The sequence below is a fragment of the Orcinus orca genome, chromosome 11 (genome assembly GCF_937001465.1).
Source record: "Orcinus orca chromosome 11, mOrcOrc1.1, whole genome shotgun sequence".
Lineage (NCBI taxonomy): Eukaryota > Metazoa > Chordata > Mammalia > Artiodactyla > Delphinidae > Orcinus > Orcinus orca.
In genome coordinates this window covers 65,576,994-65,599,804 of record NC_064569.1, presented here as the reverse complement: position 1 = coordinate 65,599,804, position 22,811 = coordinate 65,576,994, and the positions used below count along the sequence as shown (strand labels likewise).

General features: G+C 34.9%; 2 protein-coding genes across 29 annotated transcripts in view; one reads left to right on the top strand and one right to left on the bottom strand.

The window, feature by feature from the left end:
• The window catches only part of PPFIA2 (PTPRF interacting protein alpha 2), a 475,585-nt gene extending 459,593 nt beyond the window's left edge, over positions 1 to 15,992 (top strand). For 19 of the 23 annotated variants that reach the window (XM_049694321.1, XM_049694307.1, XM_033407163.2 and 16 more), the window contains 5 exons: positions 2,449 to 2,624; positions 3,505 to 3,573; positions 11,138 to 11,297; positions 12,506 to 12,597; positions 14,613 to 15,992. In XM_049694321.1, the coding sequence (XP_049550278.1) occupies positions 2,449 to 2,624; positions 3,505 to 3,573; positions 11,138 to 11,297; positions 12,506 to 12,564 (464 nt within the window). In that variant the 3' untranslated portion in view covers positions 12,565 to 12,597; positions 14,613 to 15,992. Of the gene's footprint in view, positions 1 to 2,448; positions 2,625 to 3,504; positions 3,574 to 11,137; positions 11,298 to 12,505; positions 12,598 to 14,612 lie in introns of those variants that run through there. The other 4 variants (XM_049694319.1, XM_004280596.4, XM_033407172.2 and 1 more) reach the window with 2 other exon arrangements.
• Positions 15,993 to 16,736: 744 nt separating this feature from the next.
• The window catches only part of ACSS3 (acyl-CoA synthetase short chain family member 3), a 144,468-nt gene continuing 138,393 nt past the window's right edge, over positions 16,737 to 22,811 (bottom strand). For 3 of the 6 annotated variants that reach the window (XM_033407180.2, XM_033407182.2, XM_049694322.1), the window contains 3 exons: positions 19,983 to 20,082; positions 19,722 to 19,897; positions 16,737 to 16,968 (listed from right to left, as the gene is read on the bottom strand). In XM_033407180.2, the coding sequence (XP_033263071.1) occupies positions 16,813 to 16,968; positions 19,722 to 19,897; positions 19,983 to 20,082 (432 nt within the window). In that variant the 3' untranslated portion in view covers positions 16,737 to 16,812. Of the gene's footprint in view, positions 18,883 to 19,721; positions 19,898 to 19,982; positions 20,083 to 22,811 lie in introns of those variants that run through there. The other 3 variants (XM_033407181.2, XM_004280618.4, XM_033407183.2) reach the window with 2 other exon arrangements.

The following is a 22,811-nucleotide window of genomic DNA, read 5'->3' as shown; positions in this document are numbered from 1 at the left end:
GAACAGGGGAGGGAACATTGTAATTTAGAGGTGACAAAGCTGCCAGGTCTTGAGGAACCAAGAACCTGGAGAAACAAGAAATAAGTAAGCCTGACACTTTATGGAAAGTTCCTCTTGAGGCATTTTTCAGTCATAAAGTCAGGGATTTATATATATATATATATATATATATATATATATATATATATATATATATATATACACACACACACACACACACATATATACATATATACATATATATATATGTATATATATATATAAAACATGTCAAATAATGGGGCAAAATGAGGAAAACCAAAAGGAATAAAACAGAAAATATAAATATATCCACAAGTGACCCTGGATGATTTTTTTTCAGACATGGACTTTAAAACAATTGTGATTAATGTGTTAAGAAAATAGGTGACAAAATGGAAAATTTTTAATAAAGAGCTAGAATCAATATGTTAAGAAATGATTAAATGGAAATTTTAAGAAGCAGAAAGTTTAAACTGAAACTAATAATGAAATAAAAGATATATCAGTTGAAAATATCTGGCCTGAAACGTGAAAAGAAACAAAAGGATGAGTGATACAAAACAGATCATTAGAGACACTGGACACAGGGAGGAGTCTAGTATAGGTGTAATTGGAATCCCAGAAAGAGAGGTTAAGAGAGAATGAGGAAGAAGCAATAGTTGAAAAGATACTGGTGGATATAGATATATATATATATTTTTTTTTTTTTAGCGGTACGCGGGCCTCTCACTGTTGTGGCCTCTCCTGTTGCGGAGCACAGGCTCCGGATGCGCAGGCTCAGCGGCCATGGCTCATGGGCCCAGCTGCTCCGCGGCATGTGGGATCCTCCCAGACCGGGGCACGAACCCGCGTCCCCTGCATTAGCAGGCGGACCCCCGACCACTGTGCCACCAGGGAAGCCCCAAAGCAGCACTATTCTTAATAACCACAGTAGAATCCACCCAAATTTCCATCAACAGTAGAAGGGATAAATTGTGACATAATCATACAATGGAATACTAAATAAACAAGCTACTGCTATTTGTCATAGCATGGGTGAACCCTATACTGAGTGAAGATACATATTGTACGACAGCATTTATAAAAAAACTAAAAAATCAGGCAAAATTAATCTGGCGTGAGCATAGTCAGAATATTGGTTATTGTTGAGGTGAGGATAATTGAGAAAGGACATGAGGGGACCTCTGTGGTGCTGAAGTATCTGAATTGGTTATAAATTAATGCATTAGGACAAATTAGTAATGCTTTTGAAAAACTTAATATATAAATACTCTCCCCCCCACACACACACACACAAAGAAGAAAATACTAATAAGATTTTTGCAGATAAGTTAAATTGGGGAAATGAACAGTTGAAGTTGAAGAATAGTTCCCAAAGTATTCTTTATACTTTTTCCGGATAAGGTATATATTTCATTCTGAAAGAAAAAAAAATTAATAGGAAAACTTACTTTTACTGTACTAGTAAATTATGGGTTTCATTTCCCTTTCTAGAAATGAAAAAAAAGTTTTGATTCTTTTTTTAGAAAAAAAGTTTTAATTATTTTCTCATTTCCCCTTAAGTTCCTCAAAATTCTTTCTTTTCAATGGAACATTCTTGTCCTTCTGACTGTTTTGCTGGCTATTATGTAGTATTATGTCCACTCATAATGAGAAGGAATGGAAAAAGGATAAAATATACTTTGATATGTTATGGTCTAAAAAGGTATATATGACATTTTTCTCTAAAGGTTTTAGTTTTAGAAAATAAAATTCAAAGTGTTTTGTACCTTAGTAAAATATTGCGTTTCAACCTAAAAGGAAAAACAACTTATGACTTGAGAGTGGTTGATTTTTGGATTAGTATGTGATTGAGAAATAATGGATTGACAAAATAGTAGGGTAAGTATCAAACTATTGAGTGCCTGTTCTCTTACTATTCTGTTCTCTGACTTATTGCTTCAGATGGAAAAAAAAAAAGTTTCTTCTAGCCTATACACAATAGTTAGGTAGTAGTTTAAAAATACTCTGATGAAGAACCATTTTAGATTGTCATCTTGCTCTCTTGACTGAAGAGCTGTATATGGACACAAATAAGAAACGTCCCCATCTGGTGGTAAAAGCATTGAACTTCAGACAGACCCCTAGAGCTCCAGAATGAAAACAAGAAACACTTTGAGACATTATGTTCCATGTGATGGAAATGCTCTCATTTCAGTGATAACAAACACTCTTAAAATCACAATTTTTTTTCTGGGCTAAAAGTAGAAAGGGTTAGTTATTAGAAAGGTAAATACATGTAACACAAGGAGCCAGCTGCACTAGGGAGTGGATAAAGAAGCCAGCATAAATGCTAACTTGGCCAGACGCCTGTGGCTCATTTCAGCCAGCAGTTTTTATTTACTATGCAAAATACTGCAGCCTAAAATGATGCACCTCTTTTTCTAGATGTGTTGGTGTGGAGCAATGATCGAGTTATTCGCTGGATACAAGCAATTGGACTTCGAGAATATGCAAATAATATTCTTGAAAGTGGTGTGCATGGCTCACTTATAGCCCTGGATGAGAACTTTGACTACAGCAGCTTAGCTTTATTACTACAGATTCCAACACAGAACACCCAGGCAAGCCCCTTTGTGCTGTAGTTGCACTGTGTCCTGGTTTATGTAAGGACAAAGTAAACTTTTAGGAAAAAAAAGTCGGCTGTATATTCATGATTCCTAATGGGAGTTAGTTCAACGTTTGATATATGTCACTGGGACTTTAATTTCAAGCTACTGGATTTCTAGCCAAAACAATATCATAAAATTAAGTTGAAAGGGATTTAGAAGTTATGTGGTCCAACCTCCCACCTGAATGCCAGATTCCCCCAATCAATATCCCTGACAGATGGCCTTTAGTCTCTGCCCCTCTGAGGGGCAGTCATTTCTATTTACATGTCTGAATTATACAGACACTCAGCTCTGGGTGTGCCATTGTTTCCCAAGTCTGGATAATTATTTGAATTGCTGGAGTTCCTTAAAAACTTAAAATAAAACGTGCAATCTACATCACAAGCCTAAGAAATCAGATATCAAGAGATAGGGCACAGGAACCCTAATCATTTAAAGTTTCCCCAAATGATGATGATTGGCCAGGTTTCAGAACTACCTGCATAGACTTGATAAAAATGTGGCAGTCTAACTTTACTTTTTATTTCATTTTTGTATATTTCAAAGTTTACATAAAATATTCAATTGGAATAAAGTAACAAAGTGAGGTCAAACCCTTTGACCTCAGACATTTATGTGAGGCTGTCTCTAGTGTCCACAGACTGAAGAAAATTGCCCTTCCTTGTGTTTATAGTTTAAATTTACAATGGCTTATAGATACAGAGGATGAAAAAAATGAGACCCCTGTAAATAAAACAGGGTATTGGAATGTTTTCTCAGGTAAATATAATCACTATGATTTTTCAAATAAAAGGTGACTTCAATGATGTTAACTCTAATCTGATCTCGACAGGCAAGGCAGATTCTCGAAAGGGAATACAATAACCTCCTGGCTCTGGGAACTGAACGGCGACTGGATGAAGTAAGTCTTTGTCTGTCATTGTCATTCAAAAGGGACCTGGGACAGTACAAGTAAAATGGCTTTCAAGGACTAGTGCTCAAAATTAATCAGATGCTTGTTCTATGAATAGAATCTAGAATTTTCCCCACTATTATTCTTAAATATTTAATTTTACTAATTTGATTTGGAAAGAACATTATAAATTCATATATATTATCATATCAGCAGTTAGAAACACTAAGAAGTATTTCAAATTCAGACATTTTTCATGAGCTATGACAGCAAAATAATGTTGAGCAAAAATTTTTTTAAATTGTAAGTAATGGCAACACTAGCCCTAATAAATTCAGCTCTTTAATAAGGGATGTGCTTATTTCTTAAATATCAGTATATCTTCACAGGAAATTTTAGGATATTAAAAGGAAGAAAAAACTTGCTTTCAATAAATGGGAAGTTTTTGATTATTTTAGATATCAATATTGTGTTTTCCTTAAAAATATATGAGTAACATTTTAACAGTCATAGGAATTGAAGGTTATATTGAGTGTAAGAATCTCTACACATAGTAAATGCATGTTTAAATGATTTGGAAAATAGTAAACATGTAAGTAGTCTCCCAAGATGAAGGAATACAAGGGACATTAGCACACTCTGTGCATTGATAAACTATGGATTTTAATATTCCTTCTGAGGTTTTCAAGGATCTTTCTGGAAGAAATGGGGAGGAAACCTGAGTATGAAGTGGAAAATACAGTGATGCATAATTCTGTGTTGCAAAATGCAGGTGTTTCTTGGCTGTAAAGAAAAGCTGATTACAATAGTTTTGTGAATGAACACAGCAATTCCTAAAATGAGACAATAATTCCACATTCAAATGGGCAGGGCAGGTGATCTTGGTTTTATAAAACCCAAGCTGTCCTTTTCAGAGGAAGTTAGATAAGCTCTACAGTCTTGACCTCAGCTAACTTCCTGTAAATTCATACTCCTGTCCAATCAGGATAATTATTAATATATTTTAAAAACAGTTAATATTTAACTGATTTTAATTTTATAACTTTGATGATCTTTTCAATCCTTATTCTTTTTTTAAAATTTTTTATTGAAGTATAGTTAATTTACAATGTTGTGGTAGTTTCTTGCGTACAGCAAAGTGATTCAGTTCTCTCTCTCTCTCTCTCTATATATATGTATATATATATGTATATATATGTGTGTATATATACATATATATTCTTTGTCACATTCTTTTCCATTATGGTTTGTATTTTTTTTAATTTTTCTTTTGGTTTTTATTTAGCCATTTAATTTTTTTTTTTAATTTTAAAATTTTGTTATTGAAGTATAGTTGATGTACAATATTATATGTTATGGTGTACAACATAGTGATTCTCAATTTTTAAGGGTTATACTCCATTTATAATTATTATAAAATATTGGCTATATTCCCTGTGTTGTACAACATATCCTTGTAGCTTATTTTATACATGATAGTTTGTACCTCTTAAGCCCCAACCCTATTTTACCCCTCCGCCCTTCTCTCTCCCCACTGGTAACCACTAGTTTGTTCACTATATCTGTGAATCTGTTTCTTTTTTTGTTATATTCACTAGTTTGCTTTATTTTTTAGATTCCACATATAAGTGATATCATATAGTATTTGTCTTTCTCTGTCTGACTTATTTCACTTATACCCTCCGAGTCCATCCATGTTGCTGCAAATGGCAAAATTTCATTCTTTTTTATGGCTGAGTAGTATTCCATAGTATATATACATGCAACATCTTTTTTATCCATTCATCTATTGATGAACACTTAGGTTGCTTCCGTATCTTGGCAATTGTAAATAATGCTGCTATGAACATTGGGGTGCATGTATCTTTTCGAATTAGTGTTTTCATTTTTTTCAGATATATACCCAGGAGTGGAATTGCTGGGTCACGTGGTAGTTCTACTTTTAGTTTTTTGAGAAACCTCCATACTGATTTCCACAATGGCTGCAGCAATTTACGTTCCCACCAGCAGTGTACAAGGGTTCCCTTTTTGCCACATCCCCTCCAGCATTTCTTATTTGTGTTCTTTTTGATGACAGCCATTCTGACAGGTGTGAAGTGATATCACATTTTGGTATTAATTTGCATTTCTCTGATGATTAATGATGTTGAGCATCTTTTCATGTGTCTGCTGGCCATCTGAATGTCCTCTTTGGGAAAATGTCTATTCACATCTTCTGCCCATTTTTTAATTGGGTTGTTTCTTTTTGTTGTCGAGTTATATGAGCTAGTTATATATTTTGGATATTAACCCCTTATCAGTCATATCATTTGCAAATGTTTTCTCCTGTTCAGTATGTTGTCTTTCTAGCTACTATTGTGGAATGCTCTATTTCTCACTTCAGTTCTGTCAGGAGTTGTTTCATGTATTTTGGGACTCTGTTGTTAGGTGCACATAATTATATCATTTTGATGAATTGACCCTTTTATCATTATAAAGTATCTCTGTCTTTAGTATATATCTTGGTCTTAAAGTCTATTTTATCTAATATTGGTATAGACATTTTACCTCACTTGTGGTTACTGTTTGCATGGTGTATATTTTTTCATTCTTTTGCTTTCAACCTATTTGTGTCTATGCATCTAAAATGTCTCTTGTAGGGAGTGTATAATTGAATCTTGTTTTTTTAATCTGGTTTGATAATGTTTAAGTCATTCACATTTAGTCTGAATATTTAAGTTATTTATATTTAGAGTAATTATTGATATGGTTGGATTTCTCTCTGCAATTTTATTTTTTTCTATATGCTTCATGTCTTCTTTTGTTCTTGCTGTGCTTCTGTTCTTCCTTTACTGTCTTCTTTTGTGTTAAATACTTTTCTAATGTACATTTTAATTCCTTTGTGGTTTCTTTATTATATTTTTGAGTTACTAGTCTCAGTTTGTTCTAGAGATTATAATATGTAATTTATCACAATATACTTCAGATTACTACTAACTCAATTCTAATAAATTATCAAAACTTTGCTCCAATATAGCTCAATTCCCTCCTTACCCTTTGTGCTATTATTGTCATATATATTACATCCATGTGTTATAAATCCAATAATAGTGTTATAAATATTGCTTTATATGTCTTTTTAAAAATTTAAGAGCGGAAAGGAGAAAAAATGTATTTATAGAATTTTTTATATTAAACCACATATTTATCATTTATGGTTCTTTTCATTTTCTTCTGTGGATTCAAGCTACTGTCTGGTGTCCTTTCCTTTCTCCAATATAACTCTATTCCCTCTTTATGTTATAAACCCAACAATTGTTTTTTAACTCAGTTAAGGGAATAAAAGAGAAAAATATGTTTGTAGTGTCTTTGTATTTACCTATATAATTGCCTTTTGCTCTTTATTTATTCATGTGGATTCAGTTTACTGTCAGGTGTCATTTCCTTTTACCCTGAAGGACTTCCTTTAGTATTTTTTATAAGGCAGGCCTGCTAGCAACAAATTCTCATTCTTTGTCTGGGAGTGTCTTTATTTCACCTTCATTGTTGAAGGATACTTTTATTGGACAAAGACTTCTTGATTGACAGGATTTTTTTCTTTCAGCACTTTGAATATGCCATCTCATTCCTTCTGGCCTCCATTGTTTCTGATAAAAAATTAGCTGTTAATTTTATTGTGGTTCCCTTGTATGATACATCAGTTTCTCTCTTGTGTTCGAGATTTTCGCTGCCTTTTAACAGTTTTACTATGATGTCTACTTGGACTTTGGATGTGTAGATTAATATTTTTCATCAAATTTTTGGACTATTATTTCTTCAAATATGTTTTTCTGCCTAATTCGCTCCTCTTCTGGAATTCCCATTAAGTGTATATTGTGTGTTCAAAGATGTTCCATGGGTATCTGAGGCTCTGTTCATTTTTCTTCATTCTTTTTTTCTTTCTGTTCTTTAGACTGAATAATCTCAATTGCTGTATCTTCAAGTTTGCTGATTCTTTATTCTTCCAGTTCAAAGATGCTACTGAACCTCTCTAGTGAATTTTTTTTTAGAAATGGCTTTTATTTATTTATTTTTGGCTGTGTTGGGTCTTCGTTTCTGTGCGAGGGCTTTCTCTAGTTGCGGTGAGTGGGGGCCGCTCTTCATCCAGTGTGCGGGCTTCTCACTATCGCGGCCTCTCTTGTTGCGGAGCACGGGCTCCAGATGCACAGGCTCAGTAGTTGTGGCTCACGGGCCTAGTTGCTTCACAGCATGTGGGATCTTCCCAGACCAGGGCTCAAACCCGTGTCCCCTGCATTGGCAGGCAGATTCTCGACCACTGCGCCACCAGGGAAGCCCCGTCTAGTGAATTTTTAATTTCAGTTGTTTCACTTTTCAATTCCAGAATTTCCATTAGATTCTCTCTCTCTCTGTATATATATAATATATATATCATATATATAATACATATCATATATAATTTCTGTCTCTCTATTGATATCCTCTATTTGATGAGTCATTTGATGAGTCTTTTTTGTTTTTCTTTGCGGTACGTGGGCCTCTCACTGTTGTGGCCTCTCCCGTTGCGGAGCACAGGCTCCGGACGCGCAGGCTCAGCGGCCATGGCTCACGGGCCCAGCCGCTCTGCGGCATGTGGGATCCGCCCAGACTGGGGCATGAACCCGTGTCCGCTGCATCGGCAGGCGGACTCTCAACCACTGCGCCACCAGGGAAGCCCATTTCCTTTTTTTTTTTAACATCTTTATTGGAGTATAATTGCTTTACAATGGTGTGTTAGTTTCTGCTTTATAAAAAAGTAAATCAGTTATACATATACACATATCCCCATATCTCTTCCCTCTTTCATCTCCCTCCCTCCCACCCTCCCTATCCCACCCCTCTAAGTGGTCACAAAGCACCGAGCTGATCTCCCTGTGCTGTGTGGCTGCTTCACACTATCTATCTGTTTTACATTTGGTAGTATATATATGTCCATGCCACTCTCTCTTTGTCCAGGCTTACCCTTCCCCCTCCCCGTATCCTCAAGTCCATTGTCTAGTAGGTCTGTGTCTTTATTCCCTCCTTGCCCCTAGGTTCTTCATGACCATTTTTTTTCTTTAGGTTCCATATATGTTTTAGCATACAGTATTTGTTTTTCTCTTTCTGACCTACCTCACTCTGTATGACAGACTCTAGGTCCATCCACCGCCCTACAAATAACTCAACTTTGTTTCTTTTTATGTCCGTTATGGTTTATTACAGGATATTGAATATAGGTTCCTGTGTTGTACAGTAGGGCCTTGTTGTTTATGTATTTTACATATAGTAGTTTGTATCTGCTTTTATTCCTTATTCTTAATTGTTGAATCAAAAAGATAGTCTGCATAAACACATACACACTTTTTTTTTTTTTTTTTTTTTTTTGCGGTACGCGGGCCTCTCACTGCTGTGGCCTCTCCCGTTGCGGAGCACAGGCTCCGGACGCGCAGGCTCAGCGGCCGTGGCTCACAGGCCCAGCCGCTCTGCGGCATGTGGGATCTTCCCGGACCGGGGCACAAACCCGTGTCCCCTGCATCGGCAGGCAGACTCTCAATCACTGCGCCACCAAGGAAGCCCCATACACACTTTTAAGTACAATTATTATCCTTACTTAAAAGTTGGAAAAATAATTTTAATAAAAATTATTAAAGATCTGTCATATCATAACGATTCTAAAATGCAGACTGAGCTGAAGTAGAGGTCCAGTCAGAGACACAAGTCAATGTGGGTTCTAGTGTTGCTTCTTAAAAGTAATGAACAAGTTGAAAGGCCTATATGGAACGTTATTATCTGCCTTTAAAATATGTTGCCTCTTTTTATTACTAAAAAAGCACATGATTTTATCATTCAAACCCTCTAGTCGCTTTTGTCTCAGTTTTTTGTTTGTTTCTTTGTTTGATTTTGGTTTTGTTTTTTGAGTGTGAACAAAAATATCTAAACAACTTAGCTGGAGCCAGAATAGACTTGTTTCTGGGGCTGATCGCATTCAGATTCCACTGAAATGATTTGAGAAGTGTTCCTGTGCTGCTACAGACAGAGGATATCCTCAGCTGAGAGCATATCTTTCAGTCTCCTCTCATGGAAACCTTTTCCTGTGATGTTGCTTATAGTTCCCATTAACTTTCTGCAGTAACACTATGTTGAAAGAACAGAAGTTAAGGAATCATGATTTAAATTCTCAACTTACTGGCATATTTTTGAGCCCTTATCTCAAACATTATAGGAGCTGTACATTCCTACAATGTAATGTAATGTTTTATAGAACTGAAGAAAATTTATGTTCATGCAACAACTTCTCCAAGATTCAAGAAGTCAGAGAGGCCACAACTGTGAAATTCTGCTCCTTTTTTTCCATTTATAAACATTTGGAGTCTAAGGCAAAGTCAAATACAGCAGTTGAGAAGAGTAGCAGAAATCTCTTAAAGTGTAAAATGGCTATCAAATCTAAACAAAATTTATATATTAATAATAAGGATTCTAAAAGAAAAATGGATAAATGTAATTACATAAATGATTTTATTTTTCCCAGATTAACCTTGTATGCTACTTAAATTAGTAGTCTATGATGAAGAATACTTTATAGTGTTTCTTATTTATAACAATAATTTAGGCTGAATATCTATCTATATTCTCTATGCCCAAATGAAGTCACCTGAGCTAGCAGAGTCAACCACACATATTTAACTATAATTTTGGGGAGTAGACAGTCCTTCCTTAGATGAAAAACTTAGTGATATAAGAAGATAAGATATGTGTAGAATGATTAATATTTTCCTTAGATTAGAAACAAAGAATATAATCAGTCAAATGGTAAATTACATATTGTTGCTTACCAATTCAGAGAAAATAATGGTTTGTCTGCAGGTACAATGTGTATGCACAGAGAGGGAAGATTTTATGCAATTAAGATATAATAGAATCAGCAACAAGAATTACATTGTAAAACAGCAGCCAGAGTTACATTATGCTTTTAGTGGCATCTAATGAGCACATGTATTTATTAAAAGGAAGGTGACCATTTGCATAGGTTTTTCAACAAACTACAAGTTAATTCTGTATCAGCTGAAATCTAGCAAATGACAAATTTAGTTTCTTACACAGAATATAAATTATCGTATCCCATATGAGCCAGGCTGTATCAAATATAGATTTCCCATAACATATATCTTGTATACATAAAAGCAAAATTCATGAAATAATCAAGTGTGTGAATCAAATAGTGTTTACCCAATACTTATTCAACTAAGTATATCATCTCATAACATAAAAACAGTTGGCATGAAGTGCAACAAAGTATACCCAAAATTCTTTTTGGAAAAACTTTGGGGTTTTATTTTAAATTTTCAAAGATTTTACTTTCATATATGTTTTAGATTCGAAATCATATGAACTTTTTAATAAAAGCATTTCTATTTCACATATCCTGCATTCTCATTTTGGAATCAATATAACCCTTGAAATATAGTATTCCATATGTATACTTTACAGACTGAATGTAAATAATCAGAGTTACATGTTTTAAGCACCTGGACTAGTTTACTTGTTTTCATTACATCAAATTGTATCTCTGTACTGGCAGAGTGATGACAAGAATTTCAGGCGTGGGTCGACCTGGAGAAGGCAGTTTCCTCCCCGTGAAGTACACGGAATCAGCATGATGCCTGGGTCCTCAGAAACGTTACCGGCTGGATTTAGGTTAACCACAACATCGGGGCAGTCAAGGAAAATGACAACGGATGGTACAGTAGTTTTGCATTTCTGCTTATAAAGTAAAATGCTTGTTTAGCAAATGCTGTCATTCTCTGATCTTGCACAGCTTTCTGGAATTGATTCTTTTCTTAAGTTGGTTTGCTCTGCTTGAAGTTTACTTTGCTTTCATCAGACCATACTCTTTTGTAAGCTGCTAATGCATGAACTCATGGCACTTTATTCATATTTTAAAAATAATTTAAAATATCCTAAAAAGGACTATTTTGGCTAATGTCCACATCTAGGAAGAAAAACATCTGCATGATTTGTGTTTCTTTACTCTTCTATTCACCAAGTAAATAATTTGTTTAGAGGATGGATTTGGACTAAAGGTCCTTAATAAATGGAAATTAACTCCACTGTCACCCTACATGCTTGAATATTGCAAGTTTTCTATTTCATCTTAAAAACTCAGACTCATCAGATATTCTCACCTATGACCAAGGCAGAAGGCCTTAAATAAACAAGCACAACCATGAGAAGAGAATTAAACAAACACAAAACCGACAGTAATTTCCCAATTAGTATTTCCTTCTGTGGACATTAGACTTGTGTTATATACTTCACAAAGGAAAACAGCCATTCTGGAGGAGAGACAAATTTGAAGTTGTAGTCACAAAGTTATGTCTGTCTGGTAAGCATTAAACAAAAAAGCCCCACTCTCTTTATTGAGACAATCACCTAGAATTATTATTTCTTGTCAAGGTGATAGTTATCATGGCCCTTAAAATAAGTTCCAGTATAAACCATGATCTTTGATCTATATTCCATGATCTTTGATCTCTATTTCTTCTAAGTTGTTACTATTATGGAACACATTAGCAAACTTCATGAGCAATTTAACATAATTAAAATGAGTATAGAAGCTTTTCAGTATTGGAGGGGAAGACAATCCAGCATACTGAATTCTCCAAGAGCAATCTTTGCTTCAAAAACAGGAGCGCCCAGGGGAACTGTTCTTGTTAACAGATTTCATCTAAGGAGGAATACACAACTTGAAAGCTCAGGTGAATCACACTGGAATAAATTTTCTTTAGTAGCTTGTCTTGAGAAAAGGAATATGAGTGGCTTCTAGCTGAGAGAAAGAAGGTCTATTAATATGTTCAGATCCCTTTATGCAGGGAAAATGAATCTTTCTCATCTGAAATTTTGTACTCAATCATCCAAGTCCCTCTAAAGCCCTTTTCTCCATTTGCAGTTCCTTCATCAAGACTGCAGAGGTTAGACAACTCCACTGTTCGCACATACTCATGTTGACAAGCCACTCAAAGGAGGCAGCACTGACTTGCTGTGAGTAGTTTTCCTTGGCTGACAAAAAACAAACCGCCAAAAAAAATGTAACCTACATAGACTAGTAAATATACACGATACTCTTCGTTGTGGCGAAGAGTGAGAGAAGTGAGAGAACCCCTTTGAATTGCTAGAGAGTGGAAAGTTCTTGATATTGTAACTCTTAATCGAGGATTTCCTATCACCATCTGTCTGCTATGGTTTAAGGCCCATCTGTTGGAGGCCTGTCACTATCTTATTACACATCAATGGGTTGCTACGACACTGGTTTCTACTTTTTCGTAGCACTTTATATTGATGCATATAGCATTTTACTGATGAGAGTTTGGCACTTACAGAATAACACACTTTTAAGTGAGTATTTTATATAGGGGAAGTTGAAATAGGCAAATAGTATTTTAGTAGGTACCCAGAGTCAAATAGTGGCAGAATCAGGAAAATGATTTGGAGGTGATTTCACATTAAAAACAAAAGTATAACTGAAAAATCTGAACTTCTGGTATGTTGTTTTTCATCAATGTGATTAATACTTGTTGAAAACGTATAGGAATTTTAAGTATCTGGGGTTTACAGCAGATAGAAACCAAGTGGAATAACATTATAACAATGGCGGACAGGACAGAAAACCATCCTATAAAACCATAAGCTATAAGGCAGTTGTACTTCGAGAAATACTAGTTGATGGAATCTAATTCCAAATCCATATGAAAATGGAATTTTATTGGAAACCAGTCTTAGTAAAACTGTGTTTTCATAGAAAATAAATGTCAAGAACTCATAAACATTTCTTAATCTACAACTGTGCTTTACCAAAATATTCTACCATTTACGATGAATTAAAATTTTGGAGAAACACTTTTTAGAGCAATATTTAGAACCAAGTATGTGCACAGGGTTGGGGAGGGGAACAGCTCATCTTGTGCTGTTTATTCATTGCCTTGAACTAAAAGCTCCACACAATTTACTGATGGTCTTTGGGGCCTAATATAGGAGCTGATATGCTGCCTTATTTGGGTCACTATTTGAAGCTGCTGATGATAAAACAAAAAGCTTTCAGATAAGAGATTTAATTTCAGAATGTAAAACCCTAACATTAAAAATTTAATTATGGTATACAATTTGGCATCTTATTAGGCATGATCTAAAATTTGTAATAATTTGGCTAAATAAGAGGCTTTCCAAAATACTGTTTGTAATAGTTTCTACACATAACATGATAATTTACCAGGAACTAGAATTAGAATACCTCACTAATTTACAAATGACTACTTAATATGTTGAGTAGTGCTTGCTTCTTAGCTCTTGACTGATGGGTAGAATTACTCTTTAACTATTTATAATCTGTATTTTGTGCTTGGCATTCTAGTTCATATTTCCTAGTTTTTACCATTAAATGGAATAAAGGTATTTATTTCCAATAAGTTAATCTGGGACAACCAATTTCTATTGTGAGGAAACATTAGCATTTTTGTTATTAACACAGTTCAGAACATATCATTTATCTCTTGTGTCGGGATAGTAATTGTGATCTTTTCCTAAGTATATTATGACTGGAAAGAATCAGTGATGCCACATCACTAACCCAGATTCTTTATATGTTACTGATTATCATTATGTTTTTGTCACAATTAAACAAAGGTCTCTTTTAAAGAGCTCTAAAATATATGAGTTAGAATACAGATCTATTCCATGGAATAGGTCAACTCAACTCAATTTATTAATGAGCAAGCTGTACGCTTTTCAAAAGGACTGCTGAGGTTTTCTGTGACTACCTCTGTTTATATTACTGCCATACTTTCTACAAAGTTGAGCAAATCTTATTTATGAACCTCGCCTGCACAAAATTAGCGAGGAGCAAATATTAATTACATACAGCCATTGGTTAGACCTGAGATGATATCCTACCCTTAGGACAAAAGTGGGCAGGATGCATGGAGGTGCACCAAGAGTCGCAGAGGGAGATTTTCCAGTCTGGGATCTTTTAGTAAACTAATGCTGTCCATTACATATTTTAGATGTCGTCTTTTCAGTCTACTCTACCTAAAGTGCACTACCATCTAAGAAGATAAGCAGTGAAAACCTTTGTGAAGACTGAATTCTAAGGAAATAATCACAACTAATGGTTTATTAAGCGGAAAATGTGATTTTGGGGCGAGTCAGATATTAAGTTTGATTAGTTTACTACAATTGTAAGAAAATGCTTAAGTCATTTGAATAATAAGCATCATCCACATCATAAATTCTGTACAACAGATGCTTTTATGAAATGGAGCCACTTGTTTTTTCATGTCTTATTGTAATATACTTGGCATTTATGTATTACTGTGTATGCATTTCTTTTTAAATGTGTAAGTCTTATGTAAATGGATATAAATATGATTTTTTTAAAAATAAAATATATGGTTCATGGAGTCTTGAGTGCAAACATTTGACAATTCCAAGTACTGTTTGTATTTTACCATTCCACCATTTTTACAGTTTTTGCATTGTAACAAATTGATATGTTTCCTGGAAGCATGTTTCATGCTTCCACATGTTTCTCCTTCAAGTCTGTCAATCCTTAAAGCTGAAAACCTGCCTCTGATCATGTAAAAAAGAATGATTTAACCTGGAACTGGAGCCAAAAATAGACCTTTAAAGGAAATCAGGGATGTCCTATATCTTTAGAAATAGCACTGTGATGGCTCGATCTCCTTTTCAATACAAAACAAAGCCAAACTGTTTACAAGAGTCAAAAGCAATTATTTTAAAAAATTTATAAAGAAAAAAAATCTCTTCTTATTACCTGTGGACCAAGGAAAAAAAAAAAACTTCTTTACTAAGAACCACATGTTCATCCAAATACCTTGAACCTCCAGCCAGCCCTGTTCAGTGAATGTCAACCACTGCAGAGTCTGAGGTCATTTCCACTGGAAAAAGCAAAACCCCAGAAACCTTTCCCTTTTGTCAATGTAATAGGGCATTAGCCAGACTCATATCTAACTAACGTTATATGCTCTTAGCCGAGAAGGCCTTGTTGCGACTTCCCTGAAGTCAGTCTTATCAGAGGAAATAAGACAGAATGATTAACATATATAGTGTATAAAAGTATAGAAGAATAATCTCTCTCTTCCCTGTGGCTTTATTTGGTGGTGTTACTGTTGTTTATTCTTTGTTTATATGGGAGATTTCAAAGTAAATCTATTTAAGAATACCATTTATCTAACTGCTGATTTTCTGCTGCTTGATCTTATTAACAGCAAGACCTGTCATTAGTAATTCCTTTTTTGTATTTAATTTGCTATGTTTGCACGTACATTACATTTGTTTTGATGTCAATTTTTGTTTAACAGATTCACTCAAAAGGTAATGGTAACAGAAACCCTCTCCATTGTCAATAAACAAAAATACTTCCAGTTCTCTGTTTAAGCTTTGTTTTCTAGTCACATATAGTTTAAAATTTTACTTAAACTATAATGAAAATCATTCTTTTTAGTGATCAATCTTTTAGCTTCAAAAGTGAGTCTGCCACAAGAGGGAGCACTAAACTTGCTTATGAAAGTGATTTTAAATTTTCTAAAAATGTTGCCTGATTAGAAACAATGGGAAAGAGCTTTTTAAGTTCGTCTGAATATGGGGATCTTGACTTACAGAAATGAAATATAATATAGAAACTATGGTATCATAATAATACAAACTAGATTTGTATCTACTGTTCTGCACAACTTAATTGCATAAACAGTTCTTCCCCTTTAAGAGATCACCTAATAAGAGACATTAACCATTTAAAATAGACTAACATACAGGGATATAAAAGATCCAGTTACTTGCCTCAAAAACCATAAAATATTCTTCGATGTATAAGATCATTTTGCCAGATTCTAAAACCCATTTCATGGATTAAGCTTAGAACCTTGGTTTTCTTCCTTTTAACTATCAACATTATGAATTTTCATATTTTTAATAATCAGAACTTTTACAAATATAATTTTCTATAAATTGCTTTTAAATGTAAAGCAGTTCTCATTTGTATACACTTAGTACATTTTCACAGGCAAAATAGATCAATTAATTGGCACTTTTCTATAGATTTTAAAATAAAATATTTACATTTTAATTTTAATACCTTACAGTAAAAAAATTCTATGCAACTACCAAAAGAAGATCATGCAGAATTTATTTCAGCAAATTATATTTTTTAGTAACATTATATTGTTATTTTTAAAGACATATAATTCAAAATATTTTAAGTACTATTGAGTGAAAGTACCTTATGGTAAGTATTAAAATAGAAAATTCCTTTTTTTTTCTTCCAAAATTTAAGCAATCTGATGACTGTATCTTTCTTGCCCCACATTCAGTCTTGTGAGAGGAACAGTACTTTCTCTGACCCTGCAAAGGAGATCACTTTCTTTAACCAGATACAAGAAAACACCACTTCCCCGGTCTTGTGCACTGTTTTCCAATCCCACTCAACAGGAAAATAACCCAAGCCTGCTTGCTGAAGTGTCTCTCAGATTGATTACCACGAAAAATGTGCAAGAGGATCAAAGATGTAATCGTTAACACAATTCTTGTATATGCCTGGGTTTATACCTTGCAGATGAACTATGATACACAATCGGCTAAAGAATTTGCCATTTCAAATTAACTGAATTTTATATGAAAAAAGAAGGTAATACATCTTAATTCTAAGACATTAAAAAGTGTGAGATTACAGTTGTGATAAGATAAAATGTACTCAAGAGAAGAGACAGTTTAAGGAACCCAACAACTTCAAATTATAAGTTGAATATCTATCTAATTAGTTTAACTCAGTCTACTAAAATAATTAAAAGGAACAGTTAGATGAATGTATTTTTTCACGTGTAACAATCAAAAAGCCAATTTTAGCAAATAACAATTTACTTTGAGAAGCCATTTATCTTATAGGCTACAGTCCAAAAAATCCTAACATTTTCAGAATGTCTTTATACAAGTTGTAAGCAATTTTTATGAAACAAACAATAAGCTCTTATCTATTATCTCTCATATATATTTCGTGATATGTTACCAGACTATATGTTAAGACAGTTGCTCTTAAAAATAATGTTCCTGATGGACTGAAAGACCGAGGAATACTTTAAGAACCGTCAAGACATGGGTATGGTATTTTTTGAGTTTAAATATATTCTTTGATAACTGATCTCATGTAGAGCCCTAAGTAAACCAAATAAGTAATTATCTATATCTACCTACTCTGGATAATTGGCACATTATCATATGCTTATTAACAAAGACTAATTTTCAGTTATTTTTTTAATGCTCAATAGTTTTACAGAAGTTTAAATGGAAAGATGTGCTTTGGATATGACAATTTTTTTTTTAATGAGTTATTTAAAAATTAGAGATTTCACATAAAATCTGGATTTCTGGTTTCTCTTAAGACTCCTCCCGGTTTTTAGCTAATGTAAAAACTTTTACATTTCTTCCTTAAGAGCTTTCCTTGCCAGTTTCCCCATTTCTACACATTTCCTTGTTTCCAAAAGAAGCTGGAATCATTAAGAGTATACAGTCAGCTAAAGAGCCCTCATCGCCATGACAAAGAGATTGGATTAATTGACCTCTATGCTCTCTGCCAGCCTGTGATTCCCCTTGACTAAGTAACAAAGGATTGAAGAGAGCTGTACCTTGGTTGGTACCCAGCCTTCCCTCAGGAAATATGTGACTAGACAGATTCTCCTACTTAGAAAATCATGTCTAGATGATTACCTAAAACTTCCCATTTCATCCATTTCATTTAAAATAACCATGCATGTGGGCATCTCAAGAATATTAGAAAATATTCAGAATTTCTATAAGAAAATTATAATTGTTTTCTGACTTCACTTGAGTTTTAGGTCTTGGGTCAAAGCTGCAGAGTCCTAATTTCAGCAAGTGGCTCGATATTAGTGTCACTTTCAATTAAAATGTTTTTTTGGGGGGTACAATTTTTATAAATCGTATGTCAGATATATTTTTCTTAAATCAAAGTTCTGGAAAATCTATAATGAGCAATGTTACAGGTAACCAGTAACAGTGCTAATTGGGCTAATCAAACAGAAGGCCTTTTACTAGTTTTCACGTACATTGTTTTTAGACCAAGCTCTACAATTTACATTTCAGTTTGCATGTAATTTCTATTTAAATATTTATTTCTGGGAAATAATTCCAAAATCTAACTCCAATTAGAAAAGTGACAAAAAAAGAAAAAAAAAGTCATAATGCCTGCTTCAGCATTTCTTCTATGTGCCCAAAAATGCTGGGGTCTTCAATTGTAGGGGATACCTGGAAAGAAAATTAGAGCCAGATGAAGGTGCTTCATTGAACCCTTCCATTCTATACAATTAAACAATTATATGCAATCTTGTATTCCCCATTGTCTTATCATACTCACATGGAAAGGTTCAAAAACAGGGAACTTTGAACTCAATATTTTAAAATGTATCTATAGTAAAATGAACTGTTCAGTTAGCAAAACTATTGGTCCTAGATGGTACTTTCTTTTATGGGCCTTTCAATGAGCATCTATAGAAAGAATTTTTTTTTTTGGCATTTGCCCATACAACCACTCCTTACTGTTGCATCACTTTTTATTAGATCTTGATGATTAAAAATACATATATTTGTGCATGTATAATATGCACAAAATTAAAAGAATGCATATGCTTGAATCAGCCTAAATTACCTAAAATAATTTTCACTCAAAACAGGAAAAATAATGAGCATATATATCAATTAGAATTTTCAAAATATCTATAGCCAGCCTCTCACTCACTATTAGTCACTAATGACGGCAATGAAGGAAAATTTATCCTTAATTTAATAAGATTGAGTTTCCACAAGTTTGAATTTGACATATTTACTAACAGTAAAATATTTTCACATACTGGTTCTTATAATCAAAAGTATATGGTCTTAATTAATCTGTGTTTCTCTCCAAAACCCTCATTCCTACAGAGAGAATGGCTATGCAATTTTTCCCCCGTAATATTAAAAAAAAGTACTGTTACGTGTTTTTTAGGGATATAATTCATGCTTGAGAACCATTGAAAGATCTTAGTTGACACCAAAGAAGTGGGGGAAAACATTTCAAAACCAAGCACTCAACATCCTTGATAATTTACCTTATATGGCTTGCCATTGACAAGGGCAGACAGAGCTGAGCGGGGAATTTTGCCAGATCTGGTTTTGGGTAACTGTTTCACAAACACCGCTTTTCGAAAAGCAGCCACGGGGCCAATGCTCTGTCTAACATGTTTCACAATTTCTTCTAAGACTTGTTCCTCTGTTGTATTTATATCTAGGGAGAAAGTTCAGATGGTAAGCTCTGAATTAACTTTAATCATTCAGGGCCCCAGCAGTCGGGGAGGAGAAAGACCTCTCACCTTTCTTCAGCACGCAGAGTGCTAACGGGACATGACCCTTCAAAGGGTCTTCCTTGCCAACAACAGCGCAGTCGGCCACAGTGCCATGGGAAAGGACAGACTGTAATTTAAAACAAGCATTCATTTAGAATATCTATACACATATATATGCAATATTTATAATTTCAATTGGGGAAAACAGTACACATCAGATAACTTAAAAACCCATAGCTACCTCTGTGAAAATTACTACCAATGCACCGTTCACATCACTAGTACTGAGGTGATCGGTTAGGATCCCCAGGTAGTCACTCAGTAAAGGCTGACTAAGCAATTAAGACAAACTGCTTAGCTTACCTGGAAAGTAAGGGAATGATTTCTTCATCTCAATTGTTTATTAATGAAGTCTGGGAAACTATGCAGTGATACCACTTGGGAACAAATTGCAATGAGCCTCGGAAAACAGATGGCCTCATGGTGTTTTGGCTTCAGTGCTGGCTACCATGAGGACACCTTCCAGAGGAACCCAAGGCAGCCCCATCAATAAACAGTGATTTGGGACTTTCCTGGCGGTCCAGTGGTTAAGACTCTGCACTTCCGCTGCAGGAGGCACCGATGTGATCCCTGGTTGGGGAACTAAGATCCCACATGCCGCATGGCACAGCCAATAAGTAAATAAAATAAAATTAAAAAAAATAAATGGTGATTTTATTTCCACCTCTGTTACTGAGCAATGAACAGAGCACACTTCTCTTCTTGAGTGACCACCCATCCAGAGAGGATTTTCCAAGATGTGGAGAAAAGGCTGGACATGGAGTGAAGCCCTGACATCAGATAATCACCACTGTTGACCAACCATTTTCATATTGTTCACCCTAAGCTCTAAATGCCTTAAAGAGCAAAGCAAATTTCTATCTGGAATCACAAGAACTCAGAGAATACAGTAACCACATGAAATACAGACGCTTAGGATTAAGAAAAATAAAAATTCTGCTGTGATGGGACTTTTAAAAATCAATGTTCAAAAAGTTGTTTTCTGAGAGATTAATATATATTTCAAGTGACTCCAAACCCCTATGGCTGGAGAAAACAGTGAGCAAACTTGTAACCAAGGGCTAGTTTGGCAGTCCTCATTCTTTCCTCCATGCATTCAGTCAACAAACATTTACTAATACCTCCTATCCTCCAACCTCCTATATTGCAATAGACTTGGTGGTGAGCAAAAATAAGCTGGGTACTGTCTCACGGTGCTTACAGTCTAGTAGCAAAGGGTGATGTTAATAAATAACCATGAATATTTAATTACTATGAATGTCTAGATGTAAAGTGGTACAATCTTTGGGGAAATAACTTGGATTTCTAAATGAGAGATAGAACCAAAGCAACCAATGTGGCAGAAGAATATGGAATTCAGAGAAGACTCCCCTTAGGAAGTGACTCAGGATGAGCTCAGGTCTAAAGGGTCTGTATGCAAGGACCCTTGCATACAGGGGCGGGGCAAAAGCCCTGTGGAAGCACGGGGCTTGTACCATTCAAATCTAAAAGGGACCAACGTGGCTGGAAAGCAGAGAGCAAAAGTGAGGATGGTGTAAGAGGAAATGAAGCTACAGAGATAGAAAAGGGCTGTGAATGCGAAGGGCTTCCAACTATTTTAGTAGCATTGGAAGGTAATAAAGCACTTTCAGGAGGTAAGGAGGCGATGCAAGATCAGAATGGGTTTTTCAACAGACTTTATTTTTTCAGAGTAGTTTTAGATTCACAGCAAAATGGAGCAGCAGAAAGTACGTTGTTCCCATATAACCCCTGCTCCCATTCACACACAGCCTCCACACCATCAAAATCCCTCACCAGAGCAGTAGTTACAACTGCTGAGCCAACACTGACACATCACTCTCACCCCACTCCACAGTTCACGTTGGACTTCACTCTTGGTGTTGTACACTCTGTGGGTTTTACAGCACGGATCCATGATTACAGTATTTTACAGAGTAGATTCACTGCCCTAAAAATCCACTGTGCTCTGCCTATTCATCCCTCACCTTCCAATAACTCCTGGCAGCCACTGATCTTTCTTACTGTCTCCAGAGTTCTTTTCCAGAATGTTAATATAGTTGGAATCCTACATATGTAGCCTTTACAGATTGGCTACTTTCACTTCAGAGTGGATTTTGAAAAACAAAAACTTACTTTGGTTCATTGTGAAGAATAAATAGAGGATTGTTGAAGGTGGGTGTCATAGTTTACCCAGGGAAACACCCAGAGAGGCTACAATAGTAGACTAAGGTTATAGTAGTGGGTATAAAAAGATTCCAGAGTTTTTAGAGGTAAAATGGACAGAATTTGATGATAAATAGCATATGAAGTAAGAAGTCAAAGGGGTTAAAGATGATTCTGTGGTTTTTGGCTTGAGTAGCTGGTTGGATAGTGGTGTCATTTTCTAAGCCAGAGAATGCTGGTGAGGGCTAGGCTTGGGAGGAAACATCATGTATTAAATCTTGGAGATATTCCATTTGAAGTACCTTTCAGACATCCAAGGCAAGGCAATTGGATCTGAGGAGAATCTTAATCTGAAAATGTGTATTTGAATGCCATTAATGTATAGATGACAATGAAAGCTATGCACATGGATGAGATTCTCTGGGGAGAAAGCAGTGAGAAGAAAAGGTGAAAGCCTTAAAGAACTCTTAACATCTAAGGACCGTATGAAAAAGGAAAAGCTAACAAACTGCACTGTAAAGGTACAGTCAGAGGGAAGAGAAAAACCAACAAAATCCGGGACATGCCACTAAAAATCCCAAACTTTCTATGGAAAAAAAAAGTAATTCAAGCTGAAAATGAGCTTTCTCTTCT